General features: G+C 52.8%; 3 protein-coding genes across 4 annotated transcripts; 1 reads left to right on the top strand and 2 right to left on the bottom strand.

Moving 5' to 3' along the window:
- Positions 1-915: 915 nt before the first annotated feature.
- Gpr152 (G protein-coupled receptor 152) lies at positions 916-3,582 on the bottom strand. The gene is made up of 3 exons (XM_046444502.1): positions 3,472-3,582; positions 3,320-3,411; positions 916-2,263 (listed from the first exon to the last, which is right to left on the bottom strand). The coding sequence occupies exons 1-3, from the start codon at positions 3,580-3,582 to the stop codon at positions 916-918; spliced, it is 1,551 nt and encodes a 516-aa protein (XP_046300458.1).
- Positions 3,203-9,083, top strand: LOC124093004 (calcium-binding protein 4). Its single transcript, XM_046445076.2, has 6 exons — positions 3,203-4,565; positions 4,942-4,972; positions 5,053-5,196; positions 6,233-6,342; positions 6,650-6,797; positions 6,892-9,083. The coding sequence occupies exons 1-6, from the start codon at positions 4,086-4,088 to the stop codon at positions 6,918-6,920; spliced, it is 942 nt and encodes a 313-aa protein (XP_046301032.1). The 5' UTR covers positions 3,203-4,085; the 3' UTR covers positions 6,921-9,083.
- Positions 9,084-10,326: 1,243 nt separating this feature from the next.
- Tmem134 (transmembrane protein 134) lies at positions 10,327-14,924 on the bottom strand. 2 transcript variants are annotated; one of them, XM_046445192.2, is made up of 7 exons: positions 14,687-14,924; positions 13,771-13,835; positions 13,209-13,298; positions 13,020-13,096; positions 10,924-10,968; positions 10,758-10,811; positions 10,327-10,684 (listed from the first exon to the last, which is right to left on the bottom strand). In XM_046445192.2, the coding sequence occupies exons 1-7, from the start codon at positions 14,858-14,860 to the stop codon at positions 10,602-10,604; spliced, it is 588 nt and encodes a 195-aa protein (XP_046301148.1). In that variant the 5' UTR covers positions 14,861-14,924; the 3' UTR covers positions 10,327-10,601. The 2 variants fall into 2 exon arrangements, 1 of the variants encoding a protein (XP_046301148.1); XR_006851833.2 differs by lacking the exon at positions 10,327-10,684 and adding an exon at positions 12,190-12,388 and having other exon boundaries at positions 10,759-10,811.
- Between the last annotated feature and the right edge of the window lie 7,129 nt (positions 14,925-22,053).

The raw sequence follows: 22,053 nt of genomic DNA, 5'->3' as shown, positions 1-22,053 counted from the left end.
CCAAGAGCAGAGGTGGCTATGTGCTCTCTCAGGCCACTTGGGTGTCCGCAGCCTAGGCTGTTCACAGAATCCTAGGTCACTCTCCTGCCTGCCTCCTCCCATTCAGCCCCGGTCCCTGTATGTGGGAAGGAAGAGGACACCAGCTCACCGAGCCCTTGCTGAATGCCAGGCTGCTGTGAGTGCCTTGCACGCTTTCTCATTTAATTCTCACAAGAGCTGATGAAACAGGAGCTAAGAAAGAGAAGTAACTTGTCCCCCATCACCCAGTCAGGCTGTGGCAGAACTGGATTTGAATCCAGGCTTGGTAGCTCTTGCCTCTTCTCTGCCTGCCCTGTGAGGGGAAATCCTGCACCAGCCTCACTGTCTGTTGGAGGCAGGCAGGAGATTGGTGGAGAGGACTTGGCTTGTGGGCCACTAAGGCCTTGGGCCCTGCTTGGAGCCACAGGCTCATGGAGGCCTCCCTTTTCTGCAGGAACTTTTCCATTTGGTATCCTTGTGTCCAGGCTGGAGGACAGGACAGAGGAGGACAGGGAGTGAAGGATGAAAGGGAGATCTGATTGGACCCAGGGAAGTCCCCCTGTTATCTTCCTCCAGCAGGAACAAGGCACAGGGGAAACAGGTGTCTAGAGGTATTGGAGGACAGAACAATTCGGACACCATTAGCTGTGGCCTAGGGGGCTGTTGGGTGACTATGTGTTGGAACAACCATGGAAGGGCTTGGTGTGCCCAGGGTGGGGGACTCACAGTGAACTCTCTGGGACTTTCACATGCTTTGTTTCACTTCCCCTCCTTCTAGGCCCGAGGGACTCGGAGGGAGTTTTTAGTGTTGAGTCCTTCATGGCGTCCACCATGGCTGGTTCTCTGGCTCCCTCTGGCTCTTCCACTGCCCTGGAGGGCCTGGACTTCCCTAGACCCTCACGTGGGGCCTGTGCTGGAGGCTTCCTCTGGCGGGGCACTGCCAGGGCTCGCTCCCTCAGGGACAGCCTGTGTGGCTGGGTTCCCAGAGGCTCCCGAGGTGGGCCCTGGGGATGGGCCAGGGGAGGCTTCATCACAGCGGGTGGTGGCCAAGCTGGAAGAAGAGGCGGGGGTATGAGCCTCAACCACTGGCTGTTCCTGGGCCACAGCATCCGACCGTGTCTGGGCCGTGGGGCTCACCTGAGGCAGGGCCACGGCATCCAGTCGTGGCTGGGCCGCAGCCATGGGCCCTGGCAGAGTCGGGCCCTCAGAGCCCACCTGGGGCTGGGGCTCAGCTGGCGTGAAGCTGCCTGGCTGTTCCTCGCAGAGAGCGGCTGCAAAGGAGGAGAACACCGAGTGCAGCAGGGCCCGGAGGTCGGCACTGGCCACGAGGCAGAGGAAGGGGCTCAGACAGCTGTTGAGCAGGATCAGGTAGTCCGAGTAGACCAGGGCCTCCCAGAGCAGGTACCCGGGGTAGAGGTCCCACAGGAAGGCCAGGTAGAGCAGCTGTGCCACCTGGTAGGGCAGCTGCAGGACCACATAAGCTGACAGAATGGTCTTGGCCACGCGGGCAAAGCCATGGCAGGCAGGGGGCCCGGGCTGGTGGCGGCAGCAGGTCCTGCAGGCGGTGGCCTGGGTGAGCGCGTGGCACACCAGCAGCAGGAGGAACGGCAGGAAGCCCCCCAGGATCTCGAGCATCCGCAGGGGCAGCTCCTCACTGTCCCAGAAGTCCAGGCAAATGACCAGGTCGTACCACCAGACTGTGGCCTCAGGGAAGACCAGCCAGGGCACACTGAAGAGTGTGGCCAGCACCCAGACCCCAGCACAGACCCACAGGGGCAGACGGGCCGGGCGGCGCCCAGGGTACCAACGCGGGCACAGTGCCAGCAGGCAGCGGTCCAGGCTGAGGGCTGCCAGCAGAAAGAGGCCGGAGGAGTAGGACACACCCCACAGGAAGTAGTAGAAGCGGCAGGCAGCTGTCCCCAGTGGCCAGTGCCCTCCATGCTGGATCTCCAGAATCTGAAAGGCTGCTGCCGCCAGGAACAAGAAGTCGGAGAGGGCCAGGCTGAGCAGGAGCAGGGCCAGCCTCGTGCCCGCCCCATGCCGGGCCTGGGAGCCGGCCAGCCATGCCATCAGCCCGTTGGCTGGCAGCCCCAGGAGCAGCAAGGCCACTAGGAAGACTGTGTCCCAGCCACCCTGGGGGTAGTAGTCCTCATCGTCCAGTTCTGTGCGGGGCCCACGGCCAGAAATGTCCAGGTTGGCTTCCATAACAGTGTCCCCAGTGTCCTGCTGGACATGGACTGGGCACCTGCTGGATGAATGAAGGCACAGATGACTGAGTATGAGACACAGGGCATGTGCATCTCCCTGCCAATCACTGTCCCTCCCTGATCTTGTCCTTGAGTAGTCATCTCCTGCCAGGGACACCTCATGTAGTCCTCTTAGGACCCATTTTATAGATGAAAGAAGGTTCATTGAGTTAGTGAATTGTCCAAGGTCATGGACAGGAAGGAAACTACCAGAACTTAAGCATCTGACCATGGAATCCATGAGTCCAAGCAGACCAACAGAGGCTTTCAAACACTGAATCTTTTTTTTTTTTTTGGGGGGGGGGTACCAGGAATTGAACCCAGAGGCCCTTAACCACTGAGCCACATTCCCTGACCTTTTTATTTTTCGTTACGAGACAGGATCTCACTAGTTGCTTACAGCCTTGCTAAGTTGCTGAGGCTGGCTTCAAACCTCCCGCCTCAGCCTCTCAAGCTGCTGGGATCACAGGTGTGTGCCACTGCTCCAGGCCCAAATCCACTGAATCTTGTTTCAATAAAACATAGTTGAACTCCTATATGAACTAAAAGGACACTGAAGAGCACCCCCCCAGGGTTCCAGGGGACAGAGTTTGAAAACCAGTTGATCGGCTCTTCACAAGATCCCTTTATGCTTGATTTTTCTGGGGTTCAAGTGTTTAAAATTCCAAGAGGGGGAGGGCTCTGGGTGTCATGGACCCATAGGAGTCTAAGGCTGGGCAGGCAGCCCCTCCCTGCATGCATGCTGCTCAGGAATTTGGGGCGAGGTCTGAGCCTCAGCACAGGCAGCTAGGGGACCTATCCCAGGAGCAGTGTGCGGCTCTTCAGCATCCTCTGCCCCCCCCCCTTGCCCTTTCCTGCTTTCTAGAGCTTAGGCGCAGGTAGCTCTGTTTGTCTCCTGGAGCTACTAGAGAGGGGGCTTTGCAGGGTAAGGAGTGGGGAGATGCAGTTGGGGGCACCCAGGTTGGGAACTCAAAAGGCCTGTGGTCCCCACCGCACCTTCTCCAGCCAGTGGACAAGAGTGAGCATTCCTCTGAGGTGGTAGCTAGGGGACAGACCAGATGACGGCTGGATTCCTCCTGGGGCCCACGGCTGCAACCACTTTAGCCCCTGGCTTCTCCACACTTTGGAGCTCTTCCTCTGCAGACCCCTATTGGACCAGAATCCTGGGCACCCTCCCCCAGGGCCCTGGCCATGGTGCCTGGCTTACCTGTGAGATGCAGGCAGCAGCTGGCCGGAAGGAGCAGGGCGTGCCTGCTGCCCAGCGGCCCAGCCACCCACCACCCCACGCCAGGGCCCGCTGTGTGGCACTCTGTGACATGAAGGCGGGCAGGCAGGAAACCCAAGCTGAGAGGAGATCAATCATTCATGGGACGGCTCTCCGGGAAACCCTAACCCTGGCCCAGTAGCCAAATGACCAGCCAGGGCCCCCATCCTGACAGGGCCAGATGACAGCACCATGCCTGGGCCCCTCCCGCAAGCTGTCAGCCCCTGAGGATACAGCTCCACTGACACTGCACCTTGGCCCCTCTAACCTGGCCCCTCTTTTCGGTGACACTTGCCCTCTGTTTCAGCCAGGATGTCACCTCGTAGGGGCCCCTGGGGGCAACTTATCACCTCCTTTCCCACCTCCCCTTTGCTCGAGTCGCCATCTCCAGATGAAGAACTGGGACTAGGGGTGTTCAACAACCCGGTTTCCAGCTGCAACATGGCAGAACTGGAGTTGGAAACTAGGGGCAGCCACATGTCCTGCCCCTCTCTGCTGAGGACAGTTCTGGTGACCAACCTGGCATTACCCTGGCCACCCCAGGGCAGAGGGCAGGGATGAGGTCCTGGGCCGCCTGCCTACTCACCCTAATCCCCCTCAGGGCCCATCCCAGGCGATCAACTCTAAGGCTGGGGGTGCGTAAGCAGCTTTATGGGTCCCAAGAGCCAAGGGTGCTCAGGGACGCTGTGTTCCTGAGCCCTGCCATCCCTTCCTACATGGCCACAGAGCAGAACCCCCAGAAGTCCCCTGAGGGGGTTGTGGCCCCTGGCAGTGGTGCTGAGGGGGCCCCCTTGACTAGGAGGAAGAGCAAGAAGGAGAGGGGACTCCGAGGGTCCCATAAGGGCAGCTCTGGTGAGCAGACTTCTGTCCAGGGCCCTGAGGCCCCAGGGAACAGCAAGAATCCTTCCAAGACTGGAGAGGGGCAGGGGGGGCCACCTCTCACATCACGCCGCCAGTCCCATCGACATCGCCCTGACCCCCAGCAGGATGCTGCTCAGAGGACATACGGGCCCCTGCTCAACCGCATCTTTGGGAAGGTCAGGGGCCTGGGCAGGGCTGAGGGTCTCGAGGATGTGGGTGGAGATTCCTATCCCTTGGGGTCAGCCCTCCTGGCCCCTAAGTACCTGGGCCCCCTGCTTCTTCTGCTCCAGACTTGGGGTCTCAGACCTGCTGGTGCAGTGGGCAGAGCCAGGCTTCAGAGCTGGGGCTCTGTGGAACCCACTCAAGGTGCCAGGGGCACAGAGTAAGGGCTCTTTGCTCCTGGGACCCTCGGGACTTCAGCTGCCTTTGCCCCTGGGTGGTGGTGGTGGTGGGTGGCCCTGCCCAGGAGCAGGAGCACAGGCAGGAGCTGGAGGAGGAAGGACAGACAGAGCCGTGGCTGGCCCTAGGGACATGCTGGACTATTGCCCACAGGACCGTGAGCTGGGCCCAGAGGAGCGGGAGGGTAAGTGTCTCTCCTGACTGTGGGGGTGGGGAGAGATGTCCCTGGGCCTGGCCACCTGGCATGACCTCTCTCCCCGACAGAGCTGCAGGCTGCCTTCGAGGAGTTTGACACTGACCGGGACGGCTACATCGGCTACCGGGAGCTGGGTGCCTGCATGCGGACCCTGGGCTACATGCCCACCGAGATGGAGCTCATCGAGGTCTCGCAGCACGTGAAGATGCGCAGTCAGTGACGGGCCCTGCAGGGCGGCTGGGTGGGAGCCTGCCTGGCGGTGCCCAGCTCAGGGCAGCCCTGGTCTTCAGGAGGATCACAGGGGGAGGCGGGGGGGAAACTCCAAGAGCCCGTCAGGGGCCGTGGTGGGTGTGAAGGAGAGCCTCCGGGGTAGCCACAGGACCACATTTGTCCCATCAGGTGTGGGGACACCAGGTCGGCGCTGCAGCCTCCTGGTGAGGGGAGCGGGGCAAGGGTGGGAGGTGGGTGATCCAAGAGCGTCGTCTGGGGCTCAGGCTGAGGAACCTGGCCTCTGGATCCTGCTGTGGCCTCTGCACACCCTTGTTCCTTCCACCTGAGCCTGCGCTGCCTCCTGGCCTGGCTCCTCCTACTGGGTGATGCCGGTTGTCTGCAGGGACTAGCCGCGGCTCCCTCTCTCCCACCCTGCCATCCTCCCCATTCCTTGGGGCAGCTGCCTGAATTGAGGTCACCTGGAATACAGTCTCAGGAGGCTCAGTGAGGCCTGGTGTGACAGTGCCCTGGCTGCCCTGTGACTAAGCGCTGTGAGGTTATCATTTGCTGCTTTGTCCTGGGGCGATACCAAGTCCCTTCATTCCGGGATCTCTGTGGGTTATTTTCTTGCAGTTTCCAAAACAGGCATGTGATTTGTGACTGGTGTGTGCGCGCAGGGCTGTGCTTCCTCCTCTCCCCCAAAGCTGTTATTTGGCCACTGGTGCCTTATAGGATTGGCAGCATCTTAGAACCGAGGGACTGCTGGGGGAGGGAGGGGCTAAGCTGCCCAAGGCCACGCATCTCAGCAGCAGAGTCAGGGTTTGAACCTGGCTGCTCCGCTCCAAACCCTGGTTTCTTTCTCCCATACCCGGGTTCTTCACAGAAAGCAGAGGCAGGGGATTGAGTTCCAGCTTCCCACCCCACAGTGCCGGCATGGGATATGCCCTCCTGAATGCAGAGCCTTGTGTGGGGGGGTTGCACCCTCCCTTTTGATGTCCCATTTGGGGCCAGATTGTGACACTGTGTCTGGGTCCACAGTGGGTGGCTGCGTGGACTTTGAGGAGTTTGTGGAGCTGATAGGCCCAAAGCTGAGAGAGGAGACGGCACACATGCTGGGGGTTCGGGAGCTGCGCATCGCCTTCCAAGAGGTGTGGAGGTTGGGTGGGCCGCGGGGGGCAGGGCTGGACAATGTCACTTCTGGGAGACTGGTGGCCTCAGTCTTCAGGATGAGGCCCAGGGATGTGCAGAGAGGGCTAGGCTCATGTGTAGCTGGAGGCATGAACTATAGAGCCTTCCAGAATCAGGGCGCCCCATCTTGGCATGGGAGGATGGGAAGGTTGGGTGGGTGAGGTAGTGGTGGAGGTGGCATCTTGCCCATAGGCAGTGAGTGGCAAGAGTGGAGCTAGTAGAGGGGAAGCTTAGGGTGGGTAGAGCTGAACTGTGCCTGGACCCTAGTTTGACAGGGACAAGGATGGGAGAATTACAGTCACAGAGCTGCAGCAGGCAGCACCGCCTCTTCTCGGGGAGTCACTGGAGGGTTCTGAGCTGGATGAGATGCTCCGAGACATGGACCTCAATGGGGACGGCACCATAGACTTTGATGGTGAGTTGCCTCCAAGTCATTCCTCCTGTCCCTCCAGCACCCAGGAGGATCCCACTTTCTGGACAGGCCCAAGCCCCATCCCTCTCTCCTGCAGAGTTTGTGATGATGTTGTCCACCCACTGAGACCTGGGGCCCCAGACACCAGCAGGGCCTGGACTGCACACCCTCCCCCCTACGAAGAGGCTCCAGGATGGAAGAGACCCAGAGGCCCCCCAGGACCACACACCACCAGGGAGTCTGCTTGGATGTCTCAGCCACCTTTATGCTCACCTACCCCTGCTGGAGCTGCCTGGACGAAGACCTACCCTCAACTGCCCATCATCTCCACTGTGGGTGAAGTTTGGATCTCTCCCAAACCTGGGCACAGGCAGTGTCCCAGTAGGGGGAAGCGTTAGGGGATCCCCAGTAACAGTGAATTGAGAGGGTGGCTGGATCCCGCTCATTCCTAACATATATAAAATGTCTTTTTAAAAAATGGACTTGAAAGAAGGGGATGACCCCAGTTTCCAAAGAAAAGAGACCAAAGTTTGGCACCTGGCTAGAGGCTTGGGGGCCTGGGCTCTAGCACCCACGAGTGACAGAGACCCACGCAAGTCTGCAGGCAGGGGCAAGAAATGAACCTCACAGATACATTCCAGGGTCTCAAAGGGCTGCCTTGTTCCTGTCTCCACCGACCAGTCTGGGAAAGTGGCAAGGATGTTTAGGGCCTTGTGGGGAAACAAGTGATCCTCAAGACAGAGGGGCAGGGACGATGGGGCATGTGGACATGATGATGCTGTCCTAGAGAAGGCTAGGTTTGTTGGTTAGCATTAGACTCTGTTGACCACTTAAGGGAAGCCATTAATACAACAGGAATAGACTGTTCCACTCAATACTCAGATCAGTAGAGGAGGGTAGATGAGGAATTCTTGATTAAACCAGTAGAAAGTTGGGATAGAGGATGAAAAAGGCAAAGAAAAATAAAATACATAGAAAATATTAAGACAGAAAGTGGAAATAATCCTTTAAAAATCAATTATTACAATAAATATAAATACATTAAATTTGTTAGTTTAAAGTCAGAGAGTCCCAGTCCCCAAAGAAAGTGCTAATGGTGTGGGGGTCTGGCTTGTGGTAGAGTACTTGCCTGACATGTGTGAGGCCCTGGGTTTGGTCCCCAGCACCACACACAAAAACAGAAAAACAAAAAATTAAAAAATATTAGGTTGTTTTTCTTATAACTCATCAAAAACAACAGTGTTTTAACCTGGGTAGAAATTTGCTTGCTCAAGAAAAGTCTATAGGTGGAGCCCAACTGTATATATTCTTCAAGGACCCAGCCTCCTTCTGGCTGACTGCTCTGCCATCCTTAGGGAGTGCCCACATTTGTTTGTTTTCCTGGTGGCAGGATCGAGTCAGGTATAAAGGAAAAAGAGGAAAAGAGTATGAACAATCTGGCTGGGCACAGTGGTGCACACCTGTAGTCCCAGCCATTTGGGAAGCTGAGGCAAAAAGATTGCAAGTTCAAGACCAGCTTCAGCAATTTAGCAAGACCCTGCCTCAAAATAAAAAATTAAATTAAATTAAAAAGGCCAGAGATGTAACTCAGTAGTTAAGTGCCCCCGGGGTTCAATCCTCAGCACCTGCGCCTCCCTCCCTTACATCCCAATAGACAGAGCTTATCACATGATACACCTAGCTGCAAAGGGTATTGGGAAATGTAGTCTTTACTTGTAAGGTCATGTGCCCAACTAAAAATCAGGGGTTCTTTACAAGGGCAGAGAGCAGATACAGAAGGGCAGATCTCAGATTCTTCCCCATAGGTGAGTCAAGGATGCAGAAGACACACTCAAAGAATAATGACAAGTGGAAGGCTGAAACTGATGGCTCAGATAAAAGATTTACCAGGAGAAAATTAACCAAAAGAGAGCTAGTGTAACTATGGGAAAATCAGATAGAAATGAGCTATGAGGCAGAAGCATAAGGGATAAATGGCGTCATGATTCACCAAAGAAATCTATATGTTCCTATTAATGTCTTCAAAAGAAATTATGTGCAGTATATATTTAGAGTTTAGAAGTATCGCTATTCACGGGCTGGGGCTGGGGCTCAGTGGCAGAGTCTTGCCTTGCATGTGTGAGGCATTGCATTAGATCCTCAGCACCACATAAAATTAAAAAATAAAATAAAGGTATTGTGTTCATCTACAAATAAAAAAATTTAAAAAGAAGTATTGCTGTTCATGCAATTTGGGTTGGATAAATTAACCAGAAAAATATACGCCCTAGGCTGGGGGTGTGGCTTGGAGGTAGAGGGCTTGGTTGGCATGCACAAGGCCCTGGGTTCCATCCCCAGCACCATAAGATTGTGACTGTGTTGCCTACCTGCTCACTGAATAGGTTTTGTAATTTTTCTTCTTTCCTATATTTGTTCTAAGATACTTTTCAAATTGCAATTTTATGTGAGCAATCTGATAATACTGTGGGCTTAGAATCTGTATGTCTTGATTTTTTTCTAGTTTTTAATCTTACAAAACTATTGGTCCATGATGGATTAGAAATGTAAACTGGTCCTTGCCCACAGCTAGTTTGGGAACATTGTTTAAAGAGTTCCTTCATTCAAAGGGGATTGAGGGTGGGGGGCCTGGGTGGGCCAGGACAGCAGGAGTAATGGTGGGGATCTGGGTGCTTATTCATTCAACAAAGGTGCAGGACTCTAAAGGTGTGCGCTGTCCTGGTGCTGCAGACTCGGGCAGGTGGGCAGCCCCTCACTAAGCACACTCATGTTTAGTTTGGGGACAATACACTCCTCTAGCTTATCCTTAGGTTGGGAGGTAGGGGACACGGGCCTGGTTTCCTTCTCTGGCCTCTCCCCAAGTGTCACGGAAAGGTTCCTGGGCCCAGGGCGCTGGAACCCTGGCTTATGTTTCTAACTGTCAATTAGCCTTGTAAGAACAAGATGAATGGTTGCTATGAGCTTAGATTTTAGGGTTAAGATTGTGTTTCTTGGTTCCTAAGGTTCTGAGATGCTTTGATTTTCCAAAATTCTGGGATGGTCTGTTTTTAGCATTCTGAGGTCTTTAATCCCAAGGCTCTCTGTCATGAGGCCCTGCTTCCCATGCCCTGTCCCCTGGTTCTCCCAACCTCTGGGGCTGGGAAGTAGGGCGATGGACCCAGGGGGCTGGGCCACTGCTGCCTCATGGCCCACATTCAGGGCTGGCTGTGGCGGCCCAGGGCCCAGAGCCAGCTGGAACGAGGCTAGCAGCCTCCAGTACAGGTGCTGGTGCTGCCTCTCTGGGCACACAGGGTGGGCTGAGCCTGCTCAGGGCTGGGACCAAGGAACACTGGAACTGCCACTTCCAAGCCCAGCTTTGCCCCCAACATATTGTGACTTCAGGCAAGTCTCAGAGCATCAGGATCGTCCTGGCACATCATCTGGAGATCGGTGGTTCTAGAAGCCCTTTAGTCGAGCATCAGGCCTTTTCTCAGCCTTAGTGTAAGAGGCCATGGTCAGGCTGGCGGGCTGGGCCAGGAAGAACAACTATCCCTGCTGGAATTAATGATCCTTTTATTAGCACAAAATAACATCGACTCAACACTCCAGGGCCTGAGAATAAGTTAAGGCACAAAGCAGGCAAGGGGTGGCGTTCCTAGGCCCAGGCCTGCGCGCCCCACACTTCCTGAGCAAACTCCTGGGGGTCTGGGGTTGGGAGGGTCCCAGAGGACCTCTTCCCTTGAGAAGAGGCGCACAGGTCGGAGTAGCCTCCGCGCACGCGAGGCGGCGGCCCGGCCTCGAATCGCAGGCATCGACAGTCCCGCCAGCGGCTCACTTCTCGAAGTAGGGCAGGTAGAAGAACTGGAAGCCCCGGTGGCCTTTGACGGCGCAGTAGATGAAGATCACGTGGTAGACTGCGGGGCGGGGCCTGTCAGTGCGAAGCTCCGCCCTTCCCCGCCCCCGCCCTGCCCTGGCGCCCGCTCGCACCTCCTGGGACCAGCAGCAGGAAGCCTGGCACGAAGAAGATGGCGCTGGAGACACCTGCGGAGGGAGGCGGGCAGGCTCAGGGCCCTCACTCTGCCGAAAAGTGCCCACCAAGGACCCACGGGCGTAAGGCCAGGGCTGCTGCCTTCTGGTGGGAAGGGGCGCTCACCTGGCGAGGGGGCCGCCTCCAGTCCCACGCCGACCAGGATCAGCGCTGCACACAGATGGCCGCGGGGTGAGGGCGGGACTTCCACCCCCACCCCACAACCAGGCTCAGGCCGAGGAATGGTGTCCCCCGCCTGAGCAGATGCCCCTGGGTGGAGACCCTCCCCAGGAAGTTCACCAAGTTCTGTCTTCAGAGCAGGGCACTTGGCAGGCCCTGCGGAATGTCTGTGAAATGAGTTTGGGGTGACCTGTCATTCTGCCAATACTTAGGGGACACCTCCTGCATGCATGGTACTGGGAATTCCCAGGCGAAAGGGAAATGAGGTCTCTGCCCTCATGGCCCTTCCTTAGTGAAGGGTCCAAGGAGAACCTGAAAGCTATAACCCAGGTGATCGGGATATGGTGGGGAAGAACAGGGCAGTGTGGGAATCCAGAGGAGTCCTGCTGGAGCCAGCCAGGGGACCAGGGAGAGGGTTCCCGGAGGTAGTGACATCTAAGCTGAGCAGGAGTGGCAACAGCAATAGCAATCACAGTTAATACTTAAAGATCACTTACCAGGCTCTGCCAGCCACTGGGCTAAGTGTGTTACATGCACTGCCTTATTTAACTGTCACCTTGACCAAATGAGACAGGTATAAGATGAAACTGAGGCACAGAGAGGGGAAGACACTTCCTCTGGCCGCAGTTGGAAGGTGGAGGCTGGCTAACTCTAGAGGCTTTGCTGTGGGCGCCATTCAGGCAGAGAGAGAATTCAGACAGGGGAATAGCACAGCAAAGGCTCGGAATTTGGAGGGAACTAGCTTTCTGAGAGCTTCTGGCGTTTGGCAAGACTGGACAGGAAGAGCGCAGGCAGGAGGGATGGTAGGGCTTATAGCACCAGGTAGGGATACGGACTTTGGTGGAAGACAGTGCGTTTGGGGGAAGGTGGAGAGGTCATGCCTAGGTCTACTTTTCAGACCCACAGTCCTCAGTTCCCACTTAGAGGATTGACAGAGGGCAGGGTACAGCAAGAGAGGTGGTACAGCCTGGGGCTTGAGGGCCACCATGGACTGTTGCCTGCTTTGTGTATGCACAGAAAGCCTCAAAAAGTGGTCCCCTCTCTCTCCCTGCACCTTGGCCTAGAGCTGCTGCAGGCTCCGCCCTGTTTTTCTAATTTCTTCAAGGGCCCTCTGTGGGTTGCTGGTGGCCTCCAGGCCTGGCAGTCACAGATGTGGGCTTAAATCCCAGCTCATCAACTTGCAACCTGGGCAAGGCCCTTCACCTGCCTGACCTGTGTCCTTATTTCCAAAGCTGGGATGGCAATGATGCTTGCTTTGCTAGGTTGTGGAGAGCGCGCCAGTGGCCAGTGCCATTAGTGCCCAGTGTGCAGTGGTGATGGAAAGTAGCAGCTCCCTCCTCTGCACTCAAACACCTGGAGCCGGGCCAGGCTTTCTGGCCAGGGGGCCTGGCTGGTGGGGGCTTTGACCTTCCTGGAAAAGGGAGGGAGGAGGAGCCACAGTGACTGCCACCTTCCTTATGGACCCCTTATGGCCATAAGGAATGCTGGATCCTTTCTGGGAACCCTGCCTCCTCAGCCCCGTATAATGAGAAGCCTGAGATTCAGAGACATTTGTCGGTGAGATCCGCCTGCTCTGGGCCTCAGTTTCCCCATCTGAGCAATAGGGGTGGAGAGGAGTTCTGATCAGTTCTCAGACTTCAGAGAATGGGGAGTGACAGAGCTCTGGATCAGGGTGGCAGACACTCAGCATCTCTGGCCACAGGGTCACCCATATCCCTGAGCACATTCCCCTACACAAAGTTCTGGGCCCTGCTCTCTCTTTCTGTGTGACCTCTGAAAGGTAGAAAGTAAATGTGCCTTTAAGTAGACCCAATAAATGGTAGCTGGTACAGGTTCCATTTCCAGCTCTATGTGTGATTTTCTCGCTGAGTTACCAGGAGCCTGGGCCTGCCCATCACAGGCCTCAGTTCCTCACTGTAACACGGGGAGGGGTGATGGAAGCTAGCTGTCTCCTTGGATGCTGGGAGGTCCAGTGTACCAAAGGGAAGCAGAGCCTTCACGGAAGGAGGGAGGGGAGGCAAGGGCACCCTCAGGGCACTCACCTGTCCCCAGCAGCAGGAGCAGGAAGGAGGCCAGCACAACCCGGAGGTTCTTCTGGATCAAAGGATGTTTGGTCCAGCTGGACGGCAGGAGAGCAGGATGGGTGTGAAAGAGGCAAAGGGTGGGGAGGAGAGAGCCAGGGCTAGGGCTTCAGGCACTAGGGGACTGGGCTCAAGTGAGCAGGGTCTCACCTGCAGCAGGAATGGTAGGTGTGCTGGGTGCTGTTGCTGATGGTGCTAAAGGACCACTGGGAGCTGCGCATAGATGTTCCGCCAGAATCCCTGCGGGTGGGGGGAAAGGGGAAACAGGGAATCCTTTGGGACAGGAGTCCTGATGAAGACTATGTGTGTGTGTGTGTGTGTGTGTGTGTATGGCAGGCACTAGGGCTGGCCTCTACGGGAAAGAGGATCCTGAGCAGAGATAAGGACAAGGAGGAATTCAAGGGCTGGGGGTTTCTGCAGGGCTACCTGATAGGGGAAGATGGGATGAGAGGTCATGACAGGTGACCTATGGGAAAGTGGGGGTCAGACCTGTCAGATAAAGAGCCTCATAGGGTTGGATGGGTGAGAATGCAAACTATAGGGTGACCAGCTGGACAGGGAACCCCACAAGGGGAATGGGGCTAGGAATTTTTCATAAGACTGAACACAGCAGAGCTGTGTGTAGTGGAGTGGGGGGCTGGGTAGATCCCTGTGGACAGGAGCCAGATGCATGGGGCTTGGGGAATGGGGTGGGTCCCCACCTGGCCCTGACCTGGTGCTGACTCCCCCATCCGGTTCTGGCGAGGCCTGGGCTCCATCCTCATCATTCTCCAGGTTCTGTTCCAGAACACAGGGTTCAGGGGGGTTGCTGGGCTCAGGCCCTTCCTGATTTCTCTCTTGGAGAGAAGGCAGCCCACACAGCTGTTGGCCTGGCTGCCTGGCCGCCTAGCAGCTGCTCTCCTGGCCCTCCACCCTCCCAGTAGAACGGGTTTGATGATTCACAGAAACCGAAACCCAGGTAGAAGTGGGTGGATGCTGGGGGCTTTGGGGAACAGGAGTCGGCAGAAGTCCCAGGGGTAGGGGATCTCCCAAGTTTGGGAGACAGGGTAGAGTTCTCAGGATGCTATTTCAGGGGCCCATCATGGAGGCTCCGGGTGTAGGGTGATAGGGAAAGAGAGGCCTAGAGTTCCCGGGTTTGGGGCACAGGAATCTGGTTCAGGTAAAGGATCCAAGGGCTGTTGGAGGTTTCGGAAAATGAGGATTTCCAGTTCAGTAGGAGACAAGGGGTGGGCAAAGACAACCCCTCATGTGGGTGGGGCCTCAAGCTCTAAAGGGGTGCAGGTTCCTTTTAGATCATCCCGCCTAGGGCTCAGGTTGATGCTCCGCATATGGGCAAGGTTTCGTTGATACAGAAGGTTCCCCAAACCCCGCGGGGGAGAAGGGTCGGTCCCCAGGATGGGTGGGGACTCCGTGCGGTTCTCCACCGTGGCTGCGGGCTCTCCAGCGGGCTGGGGACCTAAATCGGAGTGGAGAGGGTCTGGACAGGGCTCTGGATCAGGAGTCACGTCCGGGGAGCGGCCTCCGCTCCGGCTGGGGCCTCTAGGTCTGGCCGGAGCTGCGTCTCTCCAGGGCTCGGCCGGGGGTCCCGACTGGCCCGGAGCAGGGGTGAGGTGGGCCGGGCCGTTCACCTGGTAGCGCAGCCGGGACTGCTTGTCCTCGTCGGCAACCTCGAACCGGGCCCGGCGCTCGAAGTGCAGCGGCCCGAAGCGGGCGACCCCGCTGGACTCGGGCCCGGGACCCGCGTCCTCCAGGGACAGCTCGAAGGCGTCATCGATGCTGAACTGGGGCCGGGCGGCGCTCATGGCCGCCTCCGGCTCAGGAGCCCTGCGCCGCCGCCATCTGCGCCTGTCAACCCCGCGTCGCCGCGGCCCCGCCCCCGCCCCCGCCCCCGCCCCCGCATAGGCCCCGCCCCGCCTCGCCCCGCCCTGAACAGGCAGGACCTACGGAGCGCCGAGTGCACTGAGGGCGGGGCCGCTTCCTGCCCGGAGCTGGGCAGGCCCGCAGCGCCGCCCAGAGGCCGCCTCGGCGAGTGACAGCCGGGCGCGATCCTGGGGCCTGACACTGGCTCGGAGGGCCTTGCATGCCCCAGCTGCCCAGGGCCCACAGGCGGCCTTTTGCATCCCAGGAGCAAAAGACAGGAGCCAGGGAGCTGTTTTCCCAACTTGCTCACCACGGCCCTGAGTGGAAGGAGTGTTCTTGCTATTTTGCAGATGTGGAAACTGAGGCTGAGTTTACGTTTCTTTTACTGTCCTCCAGTCCAGTCTCCATGCAACAGCCAAAGCCATCTTTACAAATGTATCTTTTTCTCTCTGTATGTTATTCTTAAATAAAATTTATTTATTTATTTATATTATGGTCTGGGCATGTAGCTCAGTAGAAGAGCATATGCAGGCCATGGGGTCAATCCTGAATCCAAACCAAAACCAAAAGAATCAGAAAGAAACTTTAAAAAGTAGGCTAGTCAATCTCTCCTCTTATTGTAGTTGAATAAAATCTGAATGCTTGATTAGGGTACACAAAGTTCTGAATGCCTCGGTGCCTGTCCACCTCTTCCACCCTCCCCAAGTCCCCCTCTGCCCCTTCCACATCCCGGTCAGCCACACTGCACAGGCCAAGCTCATGCCCACCTCAGAGGCTTGCACATGCTGCTTCCTGTGCCCAGTGGCACTTAACCTTGCTCCTCTCACAGCTTTTGTTATCTTCATCCTTGCTCAGTAGTCACCTCTCAGAGACTGTCCCCAACTGTGCAGTCTTTAGTCAGCTTTGCATCACGTATCGAATTCCATTAATTCATTTCCCCTTCGTGGCTTCTCATCTTCCCTCTTACCTCCCTTCCATCAGACCACAGCCAATCCTGCCTGGCCTGAATGGCACATGGCGAATCTCCTATGTGAATGTGCTTGCAATTGACAGACATGGTGTCAGCTACCAAGCTAATTCTGCCACTTAATCTTCACATCTTTCCACTCACCGGTAACGTTTTCCATGTGTATCTTGTTTGTTGCTCCTAGTGGCTTGCAGGTTACAGCACATTGAACTTCTGGGGCTTTTATTATCCGCCTTGCCCCTATGGTGATCACACTCAGGTTGGCCTGACGTCCCCATTACACACACTGCTGACATGAACATCTTCTTTCTGCCTCTTTAGATGTGGGAGAGCTCTCCTCGGGCAGGACTCCAGGTCACAGGGCACATGCCCTTGTGATTTCTTGAAGCTAGCAGATACTCTCCTGAGTAGCCATGGGTGTTGATGCACACACCTGGGTGCTTCTAGTTTTCTCTTATCCCCTGTTGTCATCCAGCTTCCTGGGCCGGCCAGTCTCCTGAGTTGCAAATGGTGCCTTATTGGTTCCTTCCTTCTTCCTCCTTCCTTCTCTCCCTCTGTTCTTTCTTTTTTTTTTCCTCTCCTCTCTCTCTTCCTGTGTGTGTGCGTGCTGGAAACTGGACCCACTGAGCTACTTTGTACTTTTTGAGACAGGGTCTTGCTAACTTGCAGAGGTGTGGACAATAGGCTGTGCCCTGCTGGAGTTACTCCTTTTTTTTTTTTTTAACTTTTGAAGTTGTAGATGGACAGAATGCCTTTATTTGTTTATTTTATGTGGTGCCAAGGCTCGGACCCAGTGCCTCACACATGCTAGGCAAGTGCTCGCCACTGAGCGACAGCCTCATCCCGGGAGTTACTCCTTGATATAACAGTGTTCAGGGCTGGGGATGTGGCTCAAGCGGTAGCGCGCTCGCCTGGCATGCGTGCGGCCCGGGTTCGATCCTCAGCACCACATACAAACAAAGATGTTGTGTCCGCCAAAAACTAAAATAAATAAATAATAATAAAAAAAAAACAGTGTTCAGGCTGTGCCTAAACCAAAGTTACTCCACTTTGTAAAGCAGTAGTTTACAATATGTTACTCCACTTTGAGTCCAAGGGCCAAGGTAGAATGACTCTACACCGTATTTGTACAAGTAAAGAACCATCATCTGCCCGGCACAATCATAAAAACACAAATTGATAAATAACTTATTGGTGCCAATTTATCAGACAGAATCAGGAGCACCTGGACCTGTGCCCATGCCAAATCACACCAGGAACACTGAACACAGGAACTTATCAACCTCATCAGATGTGACCCCATCACCTCTGACCCATAAAAGAAGAAGCCCCCCAAGAATGGACACAGCAGCAGCCTGTTATGTTTTTAGATATGAGGTACCCCCCAAAAGCTCATGTGTGAGACAATGCGAGATAGTTTAGAGGTGAAGTGACTGGGGTATGAGAGTCTTAAACTAATCAGTGCCTTCATTCCCTGACACGGATTAACTGGGTGGTGACTAGGCAGGTGGGGTGTGGCTGGAGGAGGCGGGTTCCTGGGGGTGTGCCATTGGGACTTAGGTTTTGTTGTAGTGAGGACAGCACACGCTCTCTCTCTGCTTCCTCGTGCCCTGTCCCCAGCTGTTTTCCTCTGCCACACACTTCCGCATGGTGTTCTGCCTCATCTCAGGTCCTGAGGAATGGGGCTGGTCATCGATGGACTGAGACCTCTGAAATCGTGAGCCCCCAAATAAACTTTTCCTCCGCTAATTGTTCTTGTCAGGTCTTTTGGTCACAGCAATGAAAAAACTGACTGAAACACACCCTGACCCCATCACCTGGTCACTTGTCATGAGCCTTGCCCAGGCAAATTGCCACCGTGATGAACCTCTGTTTCTCTTGGGCTTCCACTCAGGGTGTTTCTGTTGCCTGTGAAGACACAGCAGGGGCCCCCGCCCAGCTGATCTCTGCCTGGACAACTCTGTGAGCTGCTTAGTTAAAACCCTTATCTGGGGCTGGGGTTGTGGCTCAGTGGCACAGCTGCTTGCCTAGCACGTGAGGCACTGGGTTCGATCCCCAGCACTGCATTAAAAAAAAGTAAACAAAATAAAGGTATAAAAAATATTTTAAAAAACCCAACCCTTATCTGACCACCTACAGGGACTCTTTGCTCTCTGCCTGTGCTCTTGGCAGAGCAGCCTAGAGCCCTAAGAGACTTGAGTGTTATAGACATTAAAACTTAAGAGTGGCATCAAAGAATCAGTGATTGTCTGGTTTTTGACTATTAGATGACCTGCAAGTACGCAGTGAACTGCCACCGATGAAAGTGGTGTAACTTGTGAATTCATTATATTCAATAAATTCTGGCCGGGCGCAGTGGTGCACGCCTGTAATCCTAGTGGCTGGGGAGGCTGAGACAGGAGGATCAAGAGTTCAAAGCCAGCCTCAGCGAAAGCAAGGCACTAAACAACTCAGGGAGACCCTGTCTCTAAACAGAATACAAAATAGGGCTGGGGATGGGCTCAGTAGCCAAGTGCCCCTGGGTTCAATCCCCAGCACCCCCAAACAAACAAACAAACAAACAAACCCTACATGTGGAAAGACACAAATGTGTTTGCTCTACGGTGATGCATAGCTTGCTCAGGAGACTGGCCTCAAACTTGGGATCTTCATGCCTCAGCCTCCTGAGTCACTGGGATTGTAGGAGTGGCTTCTCTTCCTCTTCTTAGAAGAAAAAAAAAGGAGGAAGAAAGTGGTGCTTTATTTTGATGGGGGTATCTGAGGACTGAAGACTTAAGGCAGTTTTCAGGCACTTACCATTGAGGTTGCCTCCTCTGTGAGTTGCCAGCTCACATCTTTGTCTTTTTTTTTTTTTCCCTTTGTGGTCCCTGGCCTTTCTTCTGCTGGTTTGCAAATCGGTTCTTATATAATTATTAACCCTTTGCAGTTTTATTGCTATTATTATTTTAAAATACTTTTTTAGTTGTTGATAGACCTTCATTTTATTTATTTCTATGTGGTGCTGAGAATCGAACCCAGTGCCTCACCCATGCCAGGCAAGTGCACTATCGCTGAGCCATAGCCACAGCCCCTATTATTATTTTTATTTGTTCCACTTAGTTGTACACGACAGCAGAATGCATTTCAATTCATTATACACAAATGGAGTGCAACATTTCAATTCTCTGGTTGTACACAGTGTAGAGATGCACCATTTATGCAATCATACATGTACCCAGGGCAATGATGTCCATCTCATTCCACCATCTTTCCTACCCCAGAGCCCCTCCCCACCCTCCCCTTTGCCCAATTCAAAGATGGTCCATTTCTCATGCCCCCCCCCCGCTCCATCATAGATCAGCATCCACTAATCAGATAAAACATTCGACCTTTAGTTTTTTGGGATTGGCTTACTTCGTTTCTCTTAGCATGATATTCTCCAACTCCATCCATTTACCTTAAAATGCCACAATTTTATTCTCTTTTAATGCTAAGTAATGTTCCATTGTGTATACATACCACAGTCTCTTTATCCATTCATCTATTGAAGGGCATCTAGGTTGGTTCCACAGTTTAGCTATTGTGAATTCAGCTGCTATAAACATTGGTGTTGCTGTGTCCCTGGAGTATGCTGATTTTAAGTTCTTTGGGTATAGACAGAGGAGTGGGATAGCTGGGTCAAATGGTCCAAGTTTAAATATAGGGAGCAAAAGATTACTTCAAGAGAGATATAGAGACTCTGGGGAAAAAAAGAAAACAAACCAGAAGTCCTTGAAATGTTTGTTTTTTACAGTCATTTATGTTTCCTTATTTTCCTCCCAGCCTTTATCTCCTTTGTCTAAAGAGTTTTTGGTTAAAGAAAAATTGCTCCTTTTTTTGTCTTTTTTTTCCCCTGAGATGAGGTCTTGCTACTGGGCTCAGGTTAATATCCAACTCCTAGACTCAAGGACTCCTCCTGCCTCAGCCTCCTGAGTCTCGGGGACTGCAGGTGTGCACCATCTCATCTGTAGCCACTCCTTTTTATATGGTCAGATCTGTCAGGCATGTGCTCCTGGAGTCTTGCTTCAAGTGTTGCCTTGCAAGGTCACAAAGCCTCAGCTGAGGCTCCTCCAGCTTCTTATTCTACTGGCCTCATGGTTTACTGTCCAGAAAAGTATTGCAACAAAGCCTTTCAGACTGGCCCTGGAGTCAAGCCTTCTGGGATTGAAGCTCTCCTTCTCACTAGTGTTGGGAACTTTGAAGGCTGGGATAGGGAAGGTCCTGCATGTGAAAAATCTGGTACACCCAAAAACAAACAAACAAACAAACAAACAAAAAAAACTCAGCAAGCCAAGTAAAATTTTACTGCATTACTTCTTCTTAAAAATCAAATTTAAGACAAAAATTCATGATGAACAAATTATTGAAATTTTTAAATAAGATAGAATTGGACTTTATGCAGATCATCCTGATTGCCTGGGCCCTAGTCCCGGCCCTGCCTTGAGCTAATTACATGATTTTTCTGTGCCTCAGTTTCTTCACAGGTCAGCTGGAGGTAAAGACAGTGTTTCTCATAGATTTAATTCTTTACTTTAGGACTAAATGAGGCATTACTTTGTAAGGAGCAAAACACAGAGCCTGGCAATAGTGTACTCAATCAGTGTTAGGAATTCTTATAATCGATACTGACATTGATCCTTAGCCCTATGGATTCTACTTCTGAATAGGATGCAAAGAGGGATTCAGATTTCTCTCAAAGGGTCTTGACCAGTTGTCCCAGAACAACCGCCCAACCAGTTCTTCCTGCTTCTGGATTGTGGCCATCTTAATCATAGATCAGCTATACTGTTGCTCACACATATAGCTGTTGTAAACTCTTTTTGGTTCCTCCGGGCCATTTCTCAGCCAGTATCTTATGATTTTTATTATTATAGTTTTGCAACTTGGTTTAATGTGGGAGGGCAAGTGTCCCCTCTGACCATCTTTTTTTCAAACGTGATCTGGCACTTTAATTCTTCTATAGAAATTTAACAAAAATTTTCCTAAGTTCCTAAAAAGTACTCCTAATTATTACTGGGATTTCATTGCATGATTTCAGGAAAATCACTTTTTTTTTTTTTGGTGGTGCTAGGAATTGAACCCAAGTGTGCATGTGAGGCAAGCACTCTACCAACTGAGCTATATCTCCAACCCCAAAATCACATCTTTTGATGTTAGGTTGTTCTAGTCATTTACAACAAGTTATTTTAGTAATTTATGTCATTATGTCCTAAAAATGTTTTTTTTTTCTCCAAAAAAGTTATGAATTGTGTTTTGGTTTCCTAAATACTTTATGGGTTTTGTTGTTGTTGTTAATGATATTTTATTATATGCATACATGCATACAAATGTGTGTGTGTGTATTTTTTTTTTCTGGTGCTGGAGATTGAACCCAGGACCTGGTACATATTAAATACATGCTTTCCCACTGAGCTGCACCCCCAGCCCCTATTTTCTATATATTTGAGTTGGTTTCTGATGCTCAAAGCATTGTTAATTATTGCTAGCTTATTTTGTATTCTGGTAACATTGCTGAGCTCATTTGTTGGTCTTTAGATTTTTTGTATTTTCTATGTAGACATCATTTGCCAATAATGTCAGTTTGCCGCCTTTTTCTTGGCCTATTGCTTTGGCCATGGATTCTAATTCTGTTCTACAAGGCATCATTGACAGAAGGATCTTGAAGAGGATGTGAAATACTGTTATTCTATCATAAATTGTGTATGGCTTTTATCAACTCCAAACAGTTCCTATGAGTTTTTATGATAAACAATCATAAAACTTCAAACGCTTTTTCTTCATATTTTGAGATAAGCATAGGCATTTTTTCATTTAGTCCACTGATGTGATGAATTACTGTAATGGATGTTCCTAATGTAGAGCCATTCTTACATTCTTGGAATAAGTTCTACTACTTGATCTTCACACATTTTTTTGGGGGGGAGGGGTGTCTTTTCATGCATCACTTTGGAAATATTTATTCTTTTAATTCATTTGTTCTAATTAGTTATACATGACAGTAGAATGCACTGACACATCGTACATAAATGGAGTATAACTTCTCATTCTTCTGGCTGTGAAAATATTGTTCTTCATTGTGGTAAAATACACAACAAAAATATACCATCTTAACTGTTTTTAAACATACAGTTCAGCGTATTCACATTGCTG

The sequence above is a fragment of the Marmota monax genome, unplaced genomic scaffold (assembly GCF_021218885.2).
Source record: "Marmota monax isolate L192 unplaced genomic scaffold, Marmota_monax_Labrador192_F-V1.1 WCK01_AAM20220418_F8-fsc00038, whole genome shotgun sequence".
Taxonomy (NCBI): domain Eukaryota; kingdom Metazoa; phylum Chordata; class Mammalia; order Rodentia; family Sciuridae; genus Marmota; species Marmota monax.
Note: the sequence above shows the minus strand (reverse complement) of the source record. Positions and strands in the feature narration are given on the sequence as shown.

What these genes read in the sequence shown, in the direction of transcription:
- LOC124093004 (XM_046445076.2), top strand. Translation starts at nt 4,086, where the DNA reads ATGAGGTCCTGGGCCGCCTGCCTACTCACCCTAATCCCCCTCAGGGCC. An exon ending in GGGCCCAGAGGAGCGGGAGG is followed by an intron (nt 4,973 to 5,052) that starts GTAAGTGTCTCT and finishes TCTCCCCGACAG; the next exon opens with AGCTGCAGGCTGCCTTCGAG. An exon ending in TGCGCATCGCCTTCCAAGAG is followed by an intron (nt 6,343 to 6,649) that starts GTGTGGAGGTTG and finishes CCTGGACCCTAG; the next exon opens with TTTGACAGGGACAAGGATGG.
- Gpr152 (XM_046444502.1), bottom strand. Translation starts at nt 3,582, where the DNA reads ATGTCACAGAGTGCCACACAGCGGGCCCTGGCGTGGGGTGGTGGGTGG. An exon ending in CTGCTGCCTGCATCTCACAG is followed by an intron (nt 3,412 to 3,471) that starts GTAAGCCAGGCA and finishes CTGGTCCAATAG; the next exon opens with GGGTCTGCAGAGGAAGAGCT. An exon ending in AGGAATCCAGCCGTCATCTG is followed by an intron (nt 2,264 to 3,319) that starts GTCTGTCCCCTA and finishes TTCATCCAGCAG; the next exon opens with GTGCCCAGTCCATGTCCAGC.
- Tmem134 (XM_046445192.2), bottom strand. Translation starts at nt 14,860, where the DNA reads ATGAGCGCCGCCCGGCCCCAGTTCAGCATCGATGACGCCTTCGAGCTG. An exon ending in AGTCCCGGCTGCGCTACCAG is followed by an intron (nt 13,836 to 14,686) that starts GTGAACGGCCCG and finishes GTTCTGGAACAG; the next exon opens with AACCTGGAGAATGATGAGGA. An exon ending in CCTGCTGCTGGTCCCAGGAG is followed by an intron (nt 10,685 to 10,757) that starts GTGCGAGCGGGC and finishes CCCGCCCCGCAG; the next exon opens with TCTACCACGTGATCTTCATC.